We start from the raw sequence: 15,709 nt of genomic DNA, 5'->3' as shown, positions 1-15,709 counted from the left end.
TGAAATACGTTGGAGCTAGAATGATAATACACTCATATACTAATTTAACTCAAGAGATTACAACGTGTTTACAAAGCTAAATAAAGGAAACTAGAATAAAGTGATTAACAAGAATTCACAAAATACTTGTTTACTTATGTGCATGGCGTAACATTTTCTTTTTCAAAATTATTTGAAGAAACTTGAGATTGGTCGCAAAGAGGGAAAATTGTTGTTCAAATTATTATAGACCAACAGATTTTCTCTCCAACTGGACGAGTCTAGATCACCCATCAATGAAGCTCTATTGTTAGGGTATGTTTGATATATTAACCCTTAGCGAACGAATGCCGCCATACTCGCGACATTGCAAATATTATGAAAAAATCGAATGCCGCCATTTTGTTACATTTCAGTTAGGTTATAAATGTGTTTTGTACATACATACATGTATATTAGGGTGCCAATGAAGGAAAAAATCGACCCTTAAATTTCAAAAAGTTACCCTATACTAAATGTTCCCCACCTCGAAAAAACACCCTATGCCGAATTTCAGCTCAATCGGAGGGAGAGTGGCGCAAAGTGGTCAAAGTTTGAGTTTTTTGAAAATTGAAAAATCACACAAGGGTGGAGTAAAGGAAATCGGGGTTTTCTAAATTTTTTTTTGGATGTCAAATTTTTTTTTGTCAAAAATCGGCAATCTGGTACTTAGTTTTTTTTTGGAGTACGAGTTAACTGTGAATCTTGACGGGAAATGCAATTTCAAGAGATTTGGCATCAGTTTTTTTTTGAAAACCTCGATTTTCGGTGGTTTTACGTTTTTCAAAAAAACTCAAATTTTAACTTTTATGACATCAGTAACTGAAGCCCGAATGGGCTAATATTTTGCATAGGGTATACTATCGTGCAAATCAACATTTCGTTGCAAATTCCGAATGAAGAAGCGAGATAACTATTTTTATTGGCACCCAAAACCACAAAACAAAAACTTTTCGTTTCGTACTCCGAAAAAAACTAAGTCCCTAACTAAACTAACTAAACTAGTCCCTAACTAAACTAACTAAAACTAAACTAATGCCGATTTTTGACAAAAAAAAATTTCGAGATGACACTAGATCTCGACATTTAATGCAATTTTAAGACATTTGGCATCAAAAATTTTCTTTGGAAAACCCCGATTTCCCTCCCCCCTTGGGTGATTTTTCGATTTTCAATAAACTCAAACTATGACCGCTTTGCGCCATTCTCCCTTAAGTACGATTAAGCTGAAATTTAGCATAGGGTGTTTTTTCGAGGTGGTGAACATTTTTTGTGAGGTAACTTTTTGAAATTAGAGATGACCATTTTCATTGGCACCCTAATGTACATACATTACATACACACATCTAATCCTTTATTCCAACTGCCATTATTTTTCTGAAATTTTCATTTCATTATCCTTTTGTATGGACAGATTGTTCATGTTACAACTGCATAAGGTACTGGTTATTCATTGCGTGTTTCAAAAACAGCATTTAGTAGCAAAAAATTTGGGCCCTGATCGCATCAGTCTTTACTATATGTTATAAGTGCTATCAATAAGATTCGAAGCAGTTCTTTGAACACTCGATTATTTGCTCAGCTATACACTGCGTTTTACAACTATAGAACCACTTCATTTTTCTGAATTTCCAGAGATGTTGGATGTTGGATATAATAGCTATCTTTATTTGTAACCCTGCCCATTTGAACGTTATTGTTGTGTCCAGGCGCGGAACATTCACAAAACTATAACTCCAGTGTTTCATAACAATAGAACCAAATTGAAAAACTCTCACTCGTTTGCAAAATACTAGTAAATTTCACATGAATTACAATAAAATTTTAATTCGTTGGTCATCTTCAGTTTTTAAATCAATTCAAAAAACCCATTCGGAGTGGTTTCGACTGAGCTGCACCATGTTTTAGAGTGAATCTCGTTCTACGCAGAGGATATTGCTCGTTTAAGCTCTCCAAATTACTCATACTGCTCAAAAAAATGAAGTGGTTCTAAAGTTGTGAAACGTAGTGTATGAGTAAAACGACGAAATCTTTACTCGGTTACTTCTACACGCTGGAGTTCGCAGACCACAAAGAGGTTCTTGCTCAAAAAAATTAAGTTATCCAGATTATCTCAGGAGGTGATAGACGATCATATTCGATGGAAAAAAACCTTCTACGCATATGTTTGAATTTCAACAATGACAGAGTTATAGAACTTTATTTTTTGTTTCGGACTCTGTGGCCTCAAACTGGCTCTATATTAAAAAGTACGCTACGAAAGACGATTCTGATGCTTTCATTTGAAAGATGAGAAAGTTGAGTACAGTATATAGTAATGGAACAACTAAATTAGTGGATTTTAATAACATTTTGGAAGTGAAAAACTTAAAAGTTAATAATTTTAATGCCTTATTATTAATTTTATCCTAAAAATTTGTATTAAACTAGACTGTTTCTATCAATTAAAGCTCTAAAATTTGTTCTTTGACGCCCAACTTCTATTTTTCTTAATTTGGCTGCAATATCGATATAAACAATTGCTGGTGAAAATTCAAGCTAAATCCTCAAAAATCACGATTTTTACCCCACTGTACATGCAATAGACACTTAAAGTTCACCTTAACGCTAAAAAGTTACATTTCTTCTTGAAATAAGTCATATTTGAAATATAAAAAAATAGTTTTTTCCAAACTGTATATAATCGAGTCCAAAATTGTATATAATCGAATCACATATAATCGAGTCTGTATATAATCGAGTCCGACCTGTATTACGTTAAGGGCTTTCCATTTACCATGTTCACAGAAAGATACTTCAATATCGTTAACTGTGGCATATCATAAAGCATTCAGGAGAATATATGCACATGAAAATGAAAATTGTCGTGAATAAAAAAACACTTTGAGACACTTGAGAAAAAGTAGCGAAAAGCCACTAAGAAAAATGTTTCATTTGTTGTACTTTTGATTTAGATGTTAGCGATCAGTATGTCATAACACGCGATGAGCTCGAATTACTCGCTTCGCATAGCATCGCATCACATCGCACCGCATTAACTATGTCTTCGGCCTTAAGCTGACTATTAAACAGTGTCTCATTACTCAAAATGGTACTGTTTATCGGAATCAATTTTATTTTTGAACACAAGTGAGCATTTTTTTTACTTGACTACAATAAAATTGGTTTACAATTACATCTTCATGGTAAAAACGAAAAATATGTTCAATTAGACCGAGGACACAGTAAACGTGGTTTTCATAATATGCATTACGTGAATTAGAATATAGTTATAGAACTCATCGAACAAAACGAAAATAATAATTTAACAACTCAATCTTCATTTTCGTTCGATGAGTTCGATTGTGAAGATATTTATGAAAATCGACTGGCAACTATCACTTGCGTTCATTTGCGGCAAAACACTCTACACATACACCCCTATTCTGTATTCCGATCGATTCGAAATATTCCGAACGACTTGATATAATTCTATTCTGTATTCCGTTCGAGTTGTTTTTGCATTTCGTTCGATCTGTTTCTCTTCGAACATTAAATGGTTAAAGCGTTCGAAATAGAGAATACGAAATTATAACTCGAACGAAATAACGGTTTCGAACGAAATGAAAATCCGTCGGAATACAGAATAGGGCTGATATTTTCGCCGCATTGAAATCGCGTTTGCATCGCGTTTACTGTGTCAGGTCCGGGCGGTTTGCATTTGATTTCCGCATTCGTGAACAAAAAAGCTTTCCCGCAAACGAACCCGCGCCCGCATCGCATCACGTTCACTATGGCCACGGCCTTATACGATTATGGAAGGCCTGAAGTGACGAGTTGGGCTAGGGTTTGCTCAGTTGTCTTATCTCGGAAGAAAACAAAATTTGAAAAAAATGTATGTTAATAAATCTTTATACATCTCTCTATCGCACGAACTAATAGAAAAATATTATTTTTTATATTACTATTCAAGAAAATCTGAATTATCATAAAAAACGTGCAAAAAACAATTTCTTCTCCAGATAACCGGAAGGGTTGGAATCGTGTACACCATGGCACCATATTCCTGTTCCCGTACTTAAGAAATGCTCGAGTTATAAGCATTCGAGATCTTTCACTTTTTCATACATGTTCGATGTTTATATTATTATTTTATTTCTCATATATTACTATTAGATGTAGTCCTACGTCAAAAAGAAAATCAAACGTATTGTGTCGAATAAGATTATAAATAGGAAGTTTAGCTTTTATCAAGCCCCATGATTGTTCAGAGACTTTTTAGCCAAATTTTGCTAGCTGACACTACAGCAAGGATAGCGGAGTCCTAATTGTCGATAAATAGTGGTAATAATAAAGCGAAAGTTGAAGATGACAGAAAACGTCATTGAAAACTGTCTGTTTTATATTTTCCTGAAAATACATATTATCAGATAAATTTTCTTCATTGAAAGTTTTCCGATTCATTGCACCTGTTACCTGTCAATATTTACATTATTCACATACTGTATGAGTCCCGAGTAAACAATATTCACCGCGATACACTATCCAGTTGATATATGGTTGACCCCATTGCCAACTACACAGGAAAAAATTTTCATTCAAGCAATGAGGGACCCTGAAAACCTTATCCTCGAATCCCGTGAATTCCCGAGAATCACATGTGATATTGTGCTATCGTTTCCATTTAGTGTTGCTCATATATGTGTTCATAATGGAATGGTTCTTCCAAATACAGAGTATCCAAATGAAACAACTTGGTTGAATCTGCTTCACTGCAAGAACGATTTTGTGAACAGTTCATTTCACGCTTTAGACTAATGAATTGGCCTCCAAAATTTTGTGTCATCATCCATTCAATAAAAATTGGCTCCGTAATGTTCAAAATCTACGTGTATAACGTTTGTATTAAAAGAAGACTTATTTTGGATGGCAATGACAAAACAGACTACAAAAGATAATTTAATAGAACAAGTTTTCCTTGAATCCTACGTTTATCAAGCCTTCTACAGAAATCCTCCGACGCTTAGCTATGGCCGATGAGAAGATGAATGTCGTCATGTTCTTTAGCTCTTTCGTAGCCTTGGCGATCAGCTCGGAGTAGATCCTCGGTTTAAGGTTCGCCCAAAAATTGTCTATAATGGGCCAAGACCGGGTCCAGTCAGAAGTTAAAAATACTCTTTCGCGTGATTACTCTCGATGAAAGTGTTCTCAATGTCCGGCAGGACATTTGTACGGTGTATCTCTCCGTTTACCGCGAACCTCGAAGTTAAGAACAGCGGCTTGGACATTCCCTTTTCGATGATTATCAGTCACAGGAGGATCTTGTTGGGAACTTGGTGTGGTAGATATATTTGACGTCATCGCTTACCTCCTTGGTGGGGGACGTAAAGTACCCGGTCCCATACCAGTCGTTGCCGTCCATCATCAAGTAGGTCTCAACAACCATCGTGAACATGACATTGCGTTTCGCCGAAGAGATGTTTTTCAGCAGCACGTTCAGTTACTCCATCTGGATGTTTGCTTGCTCTCCAGACACGGCCGGCCTAGACTGACGCTTCCGGATAGAAATGTCCATTTTGAGTAGGACTTCTAACCGTTTGCTGCGATCTTCCGGCACGAGATGTGGAACAATGAGTTCACCTTGTGTTTGGTCTTCCTCTTCAGCTTCTGTTGCAGTTCACGGTCGTGCAGTACCGCAGTCGGGTGGCTTTTCTCCAGAAGGGAGTGGATGTTGTTAATATCAGAACAATATCACGTGAGACCTCACGATGTTCAGCATCTTCGCTCCGGGGTGGATCTGACAGTACGAGCAATGCATCGAGCTTAGCTGAAATTTTGTTCCTTTGAATTAACTTTTTTACATTTTTTTCCATCGCCATCCAAAACTAGTCCATTTATTAATGCATAAGTTAACCGCGATCAAGGTCAATACATGAAGAATTATTTACTTCAAGAAATAAAGATGAAACGTTGAAAAGCATGTACCAAAGCATTGACGGTAGCTTGACACACGCCTTGAACGTGTTCTGAGTGGCAAGCTCTAGAATACGCGTAACCACTGTGCAAGTTGGATGAAATTTCTGTAACAGAAAATCTAGAACGGAAATTGAACCCGAGCCCCCGGCATGATAATGTGTGACGCTAACCACGGGAGCCCGTCATATTTTGGAACGTTTGTATCTGAATTCAGTGTATTTAATTGTTCAAAAATCCGTTAATTTAATTCTTAAGGTGGGACCAGAATGCCGCGTTGTGCGTCGCTTCTCGTCAGCTGTCATTGCTTACGTTTTGTACTAAAGTCTTGTCCAGTTAGAATCCGTACGCGTTGCACATTTTACAGCGGCACAGTCAGTGGCCGCTGCAAGAAAGTTTTTACAGCGGTTTGTTTACAAATGTTTCCTCTTCTGGTGGTAAAAGTTTCAAATTTTTTCGTGCCGTAAGTCCGGAGTTATTCCACATGGAAGACAGAAGAAGAAAATTAATCTTGCACACCCACGTTGACAATCCAACGTGGTCGGGTGCGAAGATCGCGAAACAGTTGGATATCGCTAAAACTACCGTATGTGATGTGCTCAGACGATTCCGCGAGCGGAACAGCGTGGACCGGGCGGTTCAAAAGAAGCGTCGAAGCGGAACCTACGATCGTCAGCTGAATTGGAAGGTGTTGAGAACCGTCAGAGCAAACCCTGGACTGTCCGAACATGATATCGCTCAGAAATACGGTGCCGCTCGTAGTACCGTTCGACGAATCATTCACCGAGCTGGACTTCATTCCTACAAAGCAATCAAGCAACCAAATAGGACGATGAAGCAGAGTCTAGTGACGAAAACTCGCGCTCGTAAGTTGTATTATCAGGTACTAACGAAGTACCATGGATGCCTGCTCCAGGATGACGAAACTTATGTAAAAATGGACTTCGGCCAACTTCCGGGACAAAAATTTTATCTTTCCACGGCACGAGGCGATGTCCCCGCCAAATTCAAGTTCATGTTCATGGACAAATTTGCCAAGAAGATGATGATCTGGCAGGGTATATGCACCTGTGGTGCGAAGACGCCGGTTTTCATCACTACAAAGACCATGGATTCGAAATTGTACAAGGAAGAGTGCCTGAAGGAGCGTGTGTTGCCTTTCATAAAGGCACACAATGGTCCCGTTAAGTTTTGGCCTGACTTAGCGAGTTGCCACTATAGCCGGGAGGTTCTCCAGTGGTACCGCGACAACGGGGTGGATTTTATCGAGAAGGAGTTCAACCCACCAAACTGCCCCCAATTCCGCCCAATTGAAAAATATTGGGCGATTATGAAGCGGAAGCTAAAGAAGACCGGAAAAATGGCTCGGGACGCTGCAGGGATGACCAGATTCTGGAAAAAACTGGCCACAGAGGTCGACACTGCCGCTGTGCAACGTTTGATGGGAGGAATCACCAGAAAAGTGAGAAGTTTCATCAGAAATGAAGAAAAATAATTTTAAGGACATTTTTTTGTAAAAGTGCAAGAATATATCTTTCTTTTGGTTGATCACTCTTTTTTGTATGTCATTCTATCTCCGAGATATAAATGATTTCTTCCGTACGGATTCTAACTGGACAAGACTTTACATGTGCAACATGTACAACATTTGCTTGACGCAATCGGTTGATTTGTAATCACAATCTAACGTTCGCGTCACCGCTTTACATGTGAACAAAAACAAAGCAAAACGCTCAAAAGAATTAATTCAACGAGTGAATCTGTAATTTCTTATAATTATTCTATGTTTGCAGATTACGTACGTGTAGTCAAAAAAATTCGATCTGAAAAAATACATGAGCCGACATCGAAGAGCAGCTGGCGCCGTAGCTGCTATTTATGTCACCCGGATAATATTCGAGGCACCGGCTATGGTAGATGGTGAGTTCAACCTACAAGCCAAAACCGCGAGCAAGAGAGATTATCGATATGCTGATGCGACAAAGAGACCTCGATTATTTTCTGAACTCGACTTATGTCACTTTAAGGTTGTGCCATTAACACAACATTAAAGTGGCGATGCCAATTATAATTTACGCTTCATTGATGTTGGTACATATAGTGGAGATGGCGATGGAGGAAATTTTACCAGCGCTGAGTTTAGAAACTATAGCAATTAGCCTGGTCCTTATATCGTGTCTGACCCCTACAAAGTATTTCCACATCACATTGTTGGTAACACAGCGTTTCCTCTGAAGCCCAACCTCATGCAGCATCTTTCGGTTGTTTATGGAAGCTTCAATTATCGGCTTTATCGTGTTAGAAAAACTATTGAAAACTTAACTCATCTTGGTTGCATGTTGAAAAATATCGGGAAAGACAATATAATTACTTCCAGAAATAGCTGACATATATGTGGAAGTGGTAACGATGCTTCACAACTCCATGAGTGCAGTGGGTTGTGAAGGTTCTATGAATTTAAGGGAATGGAGTTCTCAAGTTTCATTTCTTATGGATTTGTCAACTACAGAAATTCGAATAAGGAGCGATACTAGTAAGGCTTCGTATCAGCTACCTGATTTACTGCTTACTGGTTATGTATAAAAGATAATAAAAAATAAAACAATTAACACAACAATTTCGTTTTTATTTTATTCTCGCTGTTGGCTACACCTTTCGGAAAATTCTCTCAGCCTTTTTTGATTTTGAGTCAGCTTGAAGCTGTAAAGTTCATTGTATTAAAGTGGCCAACAATTTTAATATTTTGTATTTAGTCCTATAAGTGATTTTCAGCTCAAATTTATATCAATTCAGTTTTTAAAATTGTTTACAATAACACACATTGTTCACAATAACAATAACAAAGAGTTTTGGCTCAATTCTATTGGCTCACGTTGTATGAGGGGCCCGTCGTCGTTTTGTCGTAACACTTGCATTCTGATTGATAATACTTTTAAACATTTGAGGATTTATTGAGGTCACCGTTTTTATTCAGATGTAAATCGGTGAGGCATCAGTCCAAGAACTCAGCTTCCAGCGGTTTAACAGTCGATATCGGCATCTCCTCCATCTATTCGCAAATGTATTTTACGAGGGCATCATGTCTCGTAGGTTCTGCTACACACATTGTTTTCACCATAAATCGAACGGAAATTGAAAGCTTTGTGCTACCGTTTGCCAGAGGCACTCGTTTGTTTCCACTAATTCGATGAAATTTGTTTCAAACTCGATTTTCAACAAATCTGAGAACGTAGAAAAATCTTGTTCTTGTTGTGTGCACGACATCAATTGAATGTTGTTAAAAACAACACATTGACATATTCGCGTTGACGTCGAAATGGTGTCGACATCTAGATACGACATTAGTTTGCATGAGGCCAACTATTCTCTATCAGATTAGTCGGTTCTAAGACAGTTTTAATTTGTTAAAATTTGTATGAATTTTTTTTCTTTGCGTTATTTGCCTACTAGAAATACGTTGTTCTGACCTCAGTTTAAATTATTTTCTATGAATTTTCAGATATTCTCACCAAAACTTACCATTATAATATAACATTATCTTTAGACACAGTTTTTGTGTGATATATTTTCACTACTTGCAAGCAAAAGTGATTGTCATTTACATAGAGTACTAAATTGATTTGGAAAAACTAATTTTCATTCATACTTTTGATGTTAAAAGCGTGTTCATTTCTTCTGCAAACCCATATTATCATGCCTACTCCCCCATTTCGTAATGCGAAGCTCAATGCCGTCAACGCGGATTCAACGCAAGCAGTTTAGAACAAGCGTCAGCTCATGGCGCGACGCATCATTGTGGACGACTAGATGGGAACACACATATTCAAATTGAACTGTCGAAGTACAATTGTAGCGACGCGGCGTATAACGCGACATTCTGGTTTCAACTTTAGTTTGTATAATTTGGACATTTTCAACGGGTTGTAAGAGTTGTAGTGGTAGAAAGTAGTCTGGAATCGTGAGGCAATGATGGTGTCCTCGTTCGATAATCAACTATCGTAAAAAAAATTCTACGCGAACATTGTTGCTAACAAAAATAAAGTTTAGATAACTTGGAAGTGGTTGGAAGTTCAGATAACGGCGAATGATTAGAAACTACACAGTTTTCCTATTTGTAGAATCATAAACAAAATGACACATTTGAATTTTTCACATTTCTAAATTATCTAGGCTTCAGGAGCGAATCACTTTCCTCTTCAAATTCCCAAATTTATCAATGATATTGAAATACTATGTATTGTATAAATACTATGATGCATTTGTATGATTATTGTATTGGTGAGGATTACTACGAAAAATGACTTTCTCGTTGTATACGATTTTTGAAAATCACCCTTTAAATAGTTTATTAAACCATTGTAATAACTTGAATACTTACACTTCAACGGACTGGTCTTCTTCCTGAGTGTCTGCATTTTTCTATATTTTTGGTATACTAAGCTGTTGGTATCAATTCTGAACGATTTTTAATCCGTCATTTCGAAGGGAAACAAACATCTATTCTTTCCTACACATGGTGACTGCCGTGCAAGTCCATGACCGTTTATCATATGGTTTTCATTCCGAACTGTGAAGACTTAAACGGTACCGAATCGATTTAACTTAGTTTCACTTTTCGCTCGCCGGATGTCACTTTTTGCTTCACTAAGCTCGTTAACTCGCTATATTATGATGATTCTGAACAATTTATTTAGTGTTTTATGCACTCTAGTTGGCTCGTTCACTAATATTGAATTATTAAGTAATTAATTAATTTTAATCCACCTGTCTAATTCCTGCAAAATCAAAAAGAAGATGTATAACACACCACGGTTCAAGTTGCTATTTCGTTCTCTGCGTTCTAATTAGTCCGTGATTCGAACATTGTCTTCTTCCGGCATTAGCCTTCAGCAATCCCTTTTTCTTCGTTATGATCTGTAATATAAAATATCGATCCGAAGCGTGTGTAACAAACAGGAGAGCGCTCGCAGACGTCTGGTTTAAGGTGTTCCAGATATGTATGCACACCACCTGGATTGAACATTGAACCAGTGTCTATTGTAGAAAATTATCCCTCGAGCCGAACTATTTGTTCGGATTTTTTCAGTTCCTGTTCACACCATAGGTCAATGTTGCTGCGGTGCATGGAATGCGTTTCTTCCGGCTGATGGCAAATACTACGACGACGATGACGACACTGACGATGATGTGATGGTTACCGGTATGTTCATGTATCGATTTTTCCAACCCCTAACTAAGAGGATCAAAAATCCCTGAAGAATTTACGGTTCTCACGGTACAGGTGTGCATCCGATAGCTTTTCACCGTTCAAGTAATTTGTGGGGTCCTTGTCATCGATGCAGAATGAATATGTAAACTGTTTTCTCCAGAAAATATTCCTCTTCCAATAATACTTTTATCAAGATTCACAAATCCCCTAGTTGGCCCACTTTTCCCGACAGACGATTTTCACACCCACTATGTCCTCGATCCAATGCACTTTTCTTCTTCAACTTCACCACCAACTGATAGAGTGACCACTTATTACCGTTTTAACTACAATTTGAACGCTACCACGCCCGTCTAGTGTGTCTCCTGGCGATTTTCAACTCGCAGTCAAAATAACCACCTCTGCCATTTTTCATTGAAATTTTTCCCTTTTTTTCACCGTCGCTATACGCGCGCGCTCCTCACATTTTCCCGATGATGACTGGTGTATAAACGGGCGTTTGAATGTATGCGCGTGGAATGAACCAAGGAAATTCGAAACCGGACAATTCGTGTGTACGGACGGAGTATTGGAACAACACCCAGTGACAGTTGGGTGAACGTATTTCGCTATTATTTCGGGCTGCACCAAGGATGGTCCTAGTGAAGTAATGTGTGAAAATCGTCACTCACTAGAACCGCTGGACAAAGAAACACGCGGAAGGATGCTCGCGGATGTGTGTGAAATGGACAGTCATATCCATAATCACATCCAATGCATGATGGTGAAGGGAAGAAGGGATAGAACTCTTTTTTATATTGCTTTCTCTTTCTGTTCTATTTCAGTTACTGTGCGCACAAACACTGAGAGAGCACCGATAAAAATGTTCTACTTTTCGGTTTGTTTTAATTTCAGTAAAAAAACATGGAAAACACATTTTTATAAAACATTTGGCCAGTTATTTCGAAAACCAGTATATTGAACTGTAAGAAATTGCTTTAAATTTTTTGAAAACATTAGTTTCCAAAGATATAATTGAAGTTTTCCTTAACATGTCCGTCTTACCCCCATCTCCCCTATTAGCTAGGTTCAATGGAAAAATTTTATCATAAAATGTCTTCAATATATTCTCATATACTTTTTTCATTTTATTGTTTTGTTAGGTCATATAGAAAGTACCCGCAGTTTTTGTACAATTTTTGAATGAAATTTTTCTTTTTCGAAGAGTATATACAGGGTATACTAGAACAAAATTGATTTCCGTGACTGGTTTACTTAGGTAGTTGTCCCGGGATCTTTCAAGAGTGATAGAGGATCAAATTTGAGGAAAACGAATTCCTTCGTCACATATGATTGAACATCAACTATGACAGATTCATGGATTTTTTCTTGTTTTGAGCTCTGTTTGCCCTGAACAGGCTCTAATTTAGAAAATCCGTTATTTAGAACGATTCTGTTGCTCCCATTCGAAAGATGACAAAATTTGGTATTCAACACAGTTATAGAACAATTAAATTGGTCGAATTTACATTTTGCGGGCCGCACACGAGATTTCTCGTTTTCACGTTCCTTCTTTACGGACTTGTGTGAAATTAGGGGATATAGGTTTTTGTTGTATGCAAGTTTCTGTTCAACGTCTTGCTGGATTTAATGAATTATTTCAGTTGAAATAAATTGATTGTTTATCAAGTATCAACTTTCAAAATCATGCTCATTAGATAGAGAATTGAATTATTCATCTTTCCACATAATTCTTTTTTTTTCTTGTCCGTGACAGAGAAAAGTTATGCCTGAAACGTGAGCATGGGTCAATATTGGAAAATATACAGTATTTTGAAAATCATAAAAAGTCGTCGAATAGAGTTATCGAATTTTTTCGATAGAGAAATGTTTTACCTATCGGAAGCTAAAATTCTATTAATCGAAAAAGGGTATTAGAACAGTTATAGGTCCAAGTTGTATAACAAGAAATTAATTATTTTAAACAAAATTGAAAAAAAAGTTATCTGAAGGGACCCAAAACACATTTTTGAGATAATACTCATTAGATAGAAAATACTTTTATCCATTTTCAGCCAAATTTCGTTGGCCGAAAAAAGAGTCAGAGAAAAGGTATGGGCCAAAATGTATACAAGTTGTAGGAGGGAAATTAATAAATTTAACGAAAATGGAAATAGAACTTTTTCACACTCGAAAAAAAAAATTAACAGAGTGCGAAGTCGAAATTTTTAGGCGATTTTTGAAATGCTTTAAAATCGTGAAATATCAACGCATGAAGATGGGTTATAAATTACTTTAAAGCATAATTTACATGGATTTACACGGAATATTTTATAGAGAAATTTGTATTTAAATGTATGTAGATGTAGTGGACAAAAATATCGGGAAGAAATAAGTAATCTATTTCTTTCTGTTTTTTTAAGATAGCAAATCCAATTAACGTTATCAACTATCTTTCAATTGAATTGATTCTATAACGTTGATGTAGGACCATTTAGTACTGAGATATTATTGTATGAACGAAAAATTTTGAATTCGTATTTAATAATAATATAATAATATAATAATATAATAGTTCAATAAAAAAATAATCGAAAAACAGTTTTGAAAACTCTGATAAATTCTATACACCCAGGATTTTTTTACGCGGGGGATAGAAATTTGTTATAATTTGTCGCGGTACACCATAGTAGTTGTACTTTGAGTACTTTCTCAAATTTTCATTTCCAAGCCTGTTGAGAATGGGGAAAAAAAGAAAAACTCATTTTTTCACTATAGCTCTTATAGTGAATCATATAGGAGAATTATCTTATTATTATCTGAAAAAAATCACACGTATCTATAAAAGGCGTAGAAACACATTTAAATACGAATTATAATAGTACTGAATCTCTAAATCCTCAAAAAAAATCAATATTTCAAGATTTTTTTTTAGGAATTTAGATCCTATGGTCAATTACATAGGGACTCGAAAGCCAGACCATTTCCCCCGCACAACTCGTGAACGTTTTGGTCAATAACTTTTCTCATACCTTATTTCGGACCAATGCAAATTTGGCTAAAGATAAATAAAAATATTCTTTATCGAATGAGTACTATCTCGAGAGTGTGTTTTCGGTCCTTTCAAATAACTTTTTTCAATTTTCTTTAAAATAATGAATTTCTCCCATACAACTTGGGCTATAACTTTTCTCAGACCTTCTTCCGATTAATAAAATTGTGGCTGGAAGATATGTAAAATATTTGTCTGTCGAATAACTTCGATAACTCTATTCGAACAACTTTTTTTTTATTTTCAAAATTCCGTATATTTTCTTCTATTGATCGCTCACGTTTCAGTCTATAACTTTTCTCTGCCACGATAAAAAAAGATCTTTGTGGAAAGATTACTTCACACATACACCCATACCTCGCTATACGGCCGCTCTTTATACGGCATTTCGCTATAACGGTCCTCTTCATATCAGGCACATTTTCGATTTACGGCCTAAAATGTTTCGTTATAACGGCAAAAAAAAAAATCGAGGATTGGTTCAAACATCACTTTCGTAAAGAAGTGAAAAAAATTTGCGAGACAATAACTTATGCAACATACAAATTAGGTATGTATACATACACATATTTCATGTAACATGAAGTTGTTTCATTTTTGTTTCTAGATTATTGTTGGTTTTTATGTATGTATGGTGTATGTATTGTCTGTTTTTTGTTTATGTTATTTATCTATTTTTGATTTAAATGAATTTAATTTTTTATTAAAATGAAATAAAAGTAGAAGGATAAAATGCATTTTGAATGATAAACCATGTTACATATTTAACAAATTTGGAACCGATCTGATTGAATTTGTATTAGAATAATTGATTTCTCATACGGCTTTTCGCTTTGCAGCCGAATTTCGTGGAACGTATCTAGGCCGTAAAGCGAGGTATGGGTGTAGTGGCAAATGAACTGCAAACTTTAAAGCCTCTTAAAAACTTGCAAGCAAAGCAAGCAACTTTACACAAGTCAAATCGTGTGGTCCCAGGCGTATGTCTTACAGATTACTTCCCGGTCCTTAAAATTTTAAGTGAGATTTTAGAAGTGTTGAAAATTAGTGTTTTAGTGTTTTTATGGATTTTCTCCCAAAAATGCATGATAAACCTGTTTGTTTTTATGAAATAACATTTACGCTCTCTAATCGCTCTACAATTTATTCTTTAACATACAACTCTTATCTTTTTGAATTTTGCTGCAACATTATTTTGATCACTTCCTGATGAGCTGTCAATTAGGATCATCTACGATTTTTACTCTATTGTGTTTCCACAGTATACTTGCTGGATTTTTGACGTAGGACTACGTCTTCGATTTCTATATAGGGGGTCACTCTACGAAAAACACAACGAAAAATTAAGGAATTTCAAATGTATATTACGCAAAAACGTTATTGCGATACATGTTATACTATATACCATTAGATAGGAAATTTCTTCAGAAATTATTTTGATTATATCACAAACAGTGAAGATAGTAAAACAAGTAAACAATGTAGCGAATAAAGTAAGTATG

At 36.2% G+C, this 15,709-nt stretch overlaps 1 protein-coding gene across 3 annotated transcripts in view; it reads right to left on the bottom strand.

Annotated features, from left to right (window-relative positions):
* The window catches only part of LOC129764853 (protein disabled), a 45,431-nt gene extending 33,780 nt beyond the window's left edge, over positions 1-11,651 (bottom strand). The window contains exons 1-2 of one of the 3 annotated variants that reach the window (XM_055764386.1): positions 11,498-11,651; positions 10,349-10,745 (exon numbers count right to left, since the gene is read on the bottom strand). In XM_055764386.1, the coding sequence (XP_055620361.1) occupies positions 10,349-10,385 (37 nt within the window). In that variant the 5' untranslated portion in view covers positions 10,386-10,745; positions 11,498-11,651. Of the gene's footprint in view, positions 1-10,348; positions 10,746-11,363; positions 11,385-11,428; positions 11,447-11,497 lie in introns of those variants that run through there. The other 2 variants (XM_055764387.1, XM_055764388.1) reach the window with 2 other exon arrangements.
* Positions 11,652-15,709: the final 4,058 nt, after the last annotated feature.

This window comes from Toxorhynchites rutilus, chromosome 2, assembly GCF_029784135.1.
Source record: "Toxorhynchites rutilus septentrionalis strain SRP chromosome 2, ASM2978413v1, whole genome shotgun sequence".
Classification (NCBI taxonomy): Eukaryota; Metazoa; Arthropoda; class Insecta; order Diptera; family Culicidae; genus Toxorhynchites; species Toxorhynchites rutilus.
This window is presented reverse-complemented; position numbering and strand designations above follow the sequence as displayed.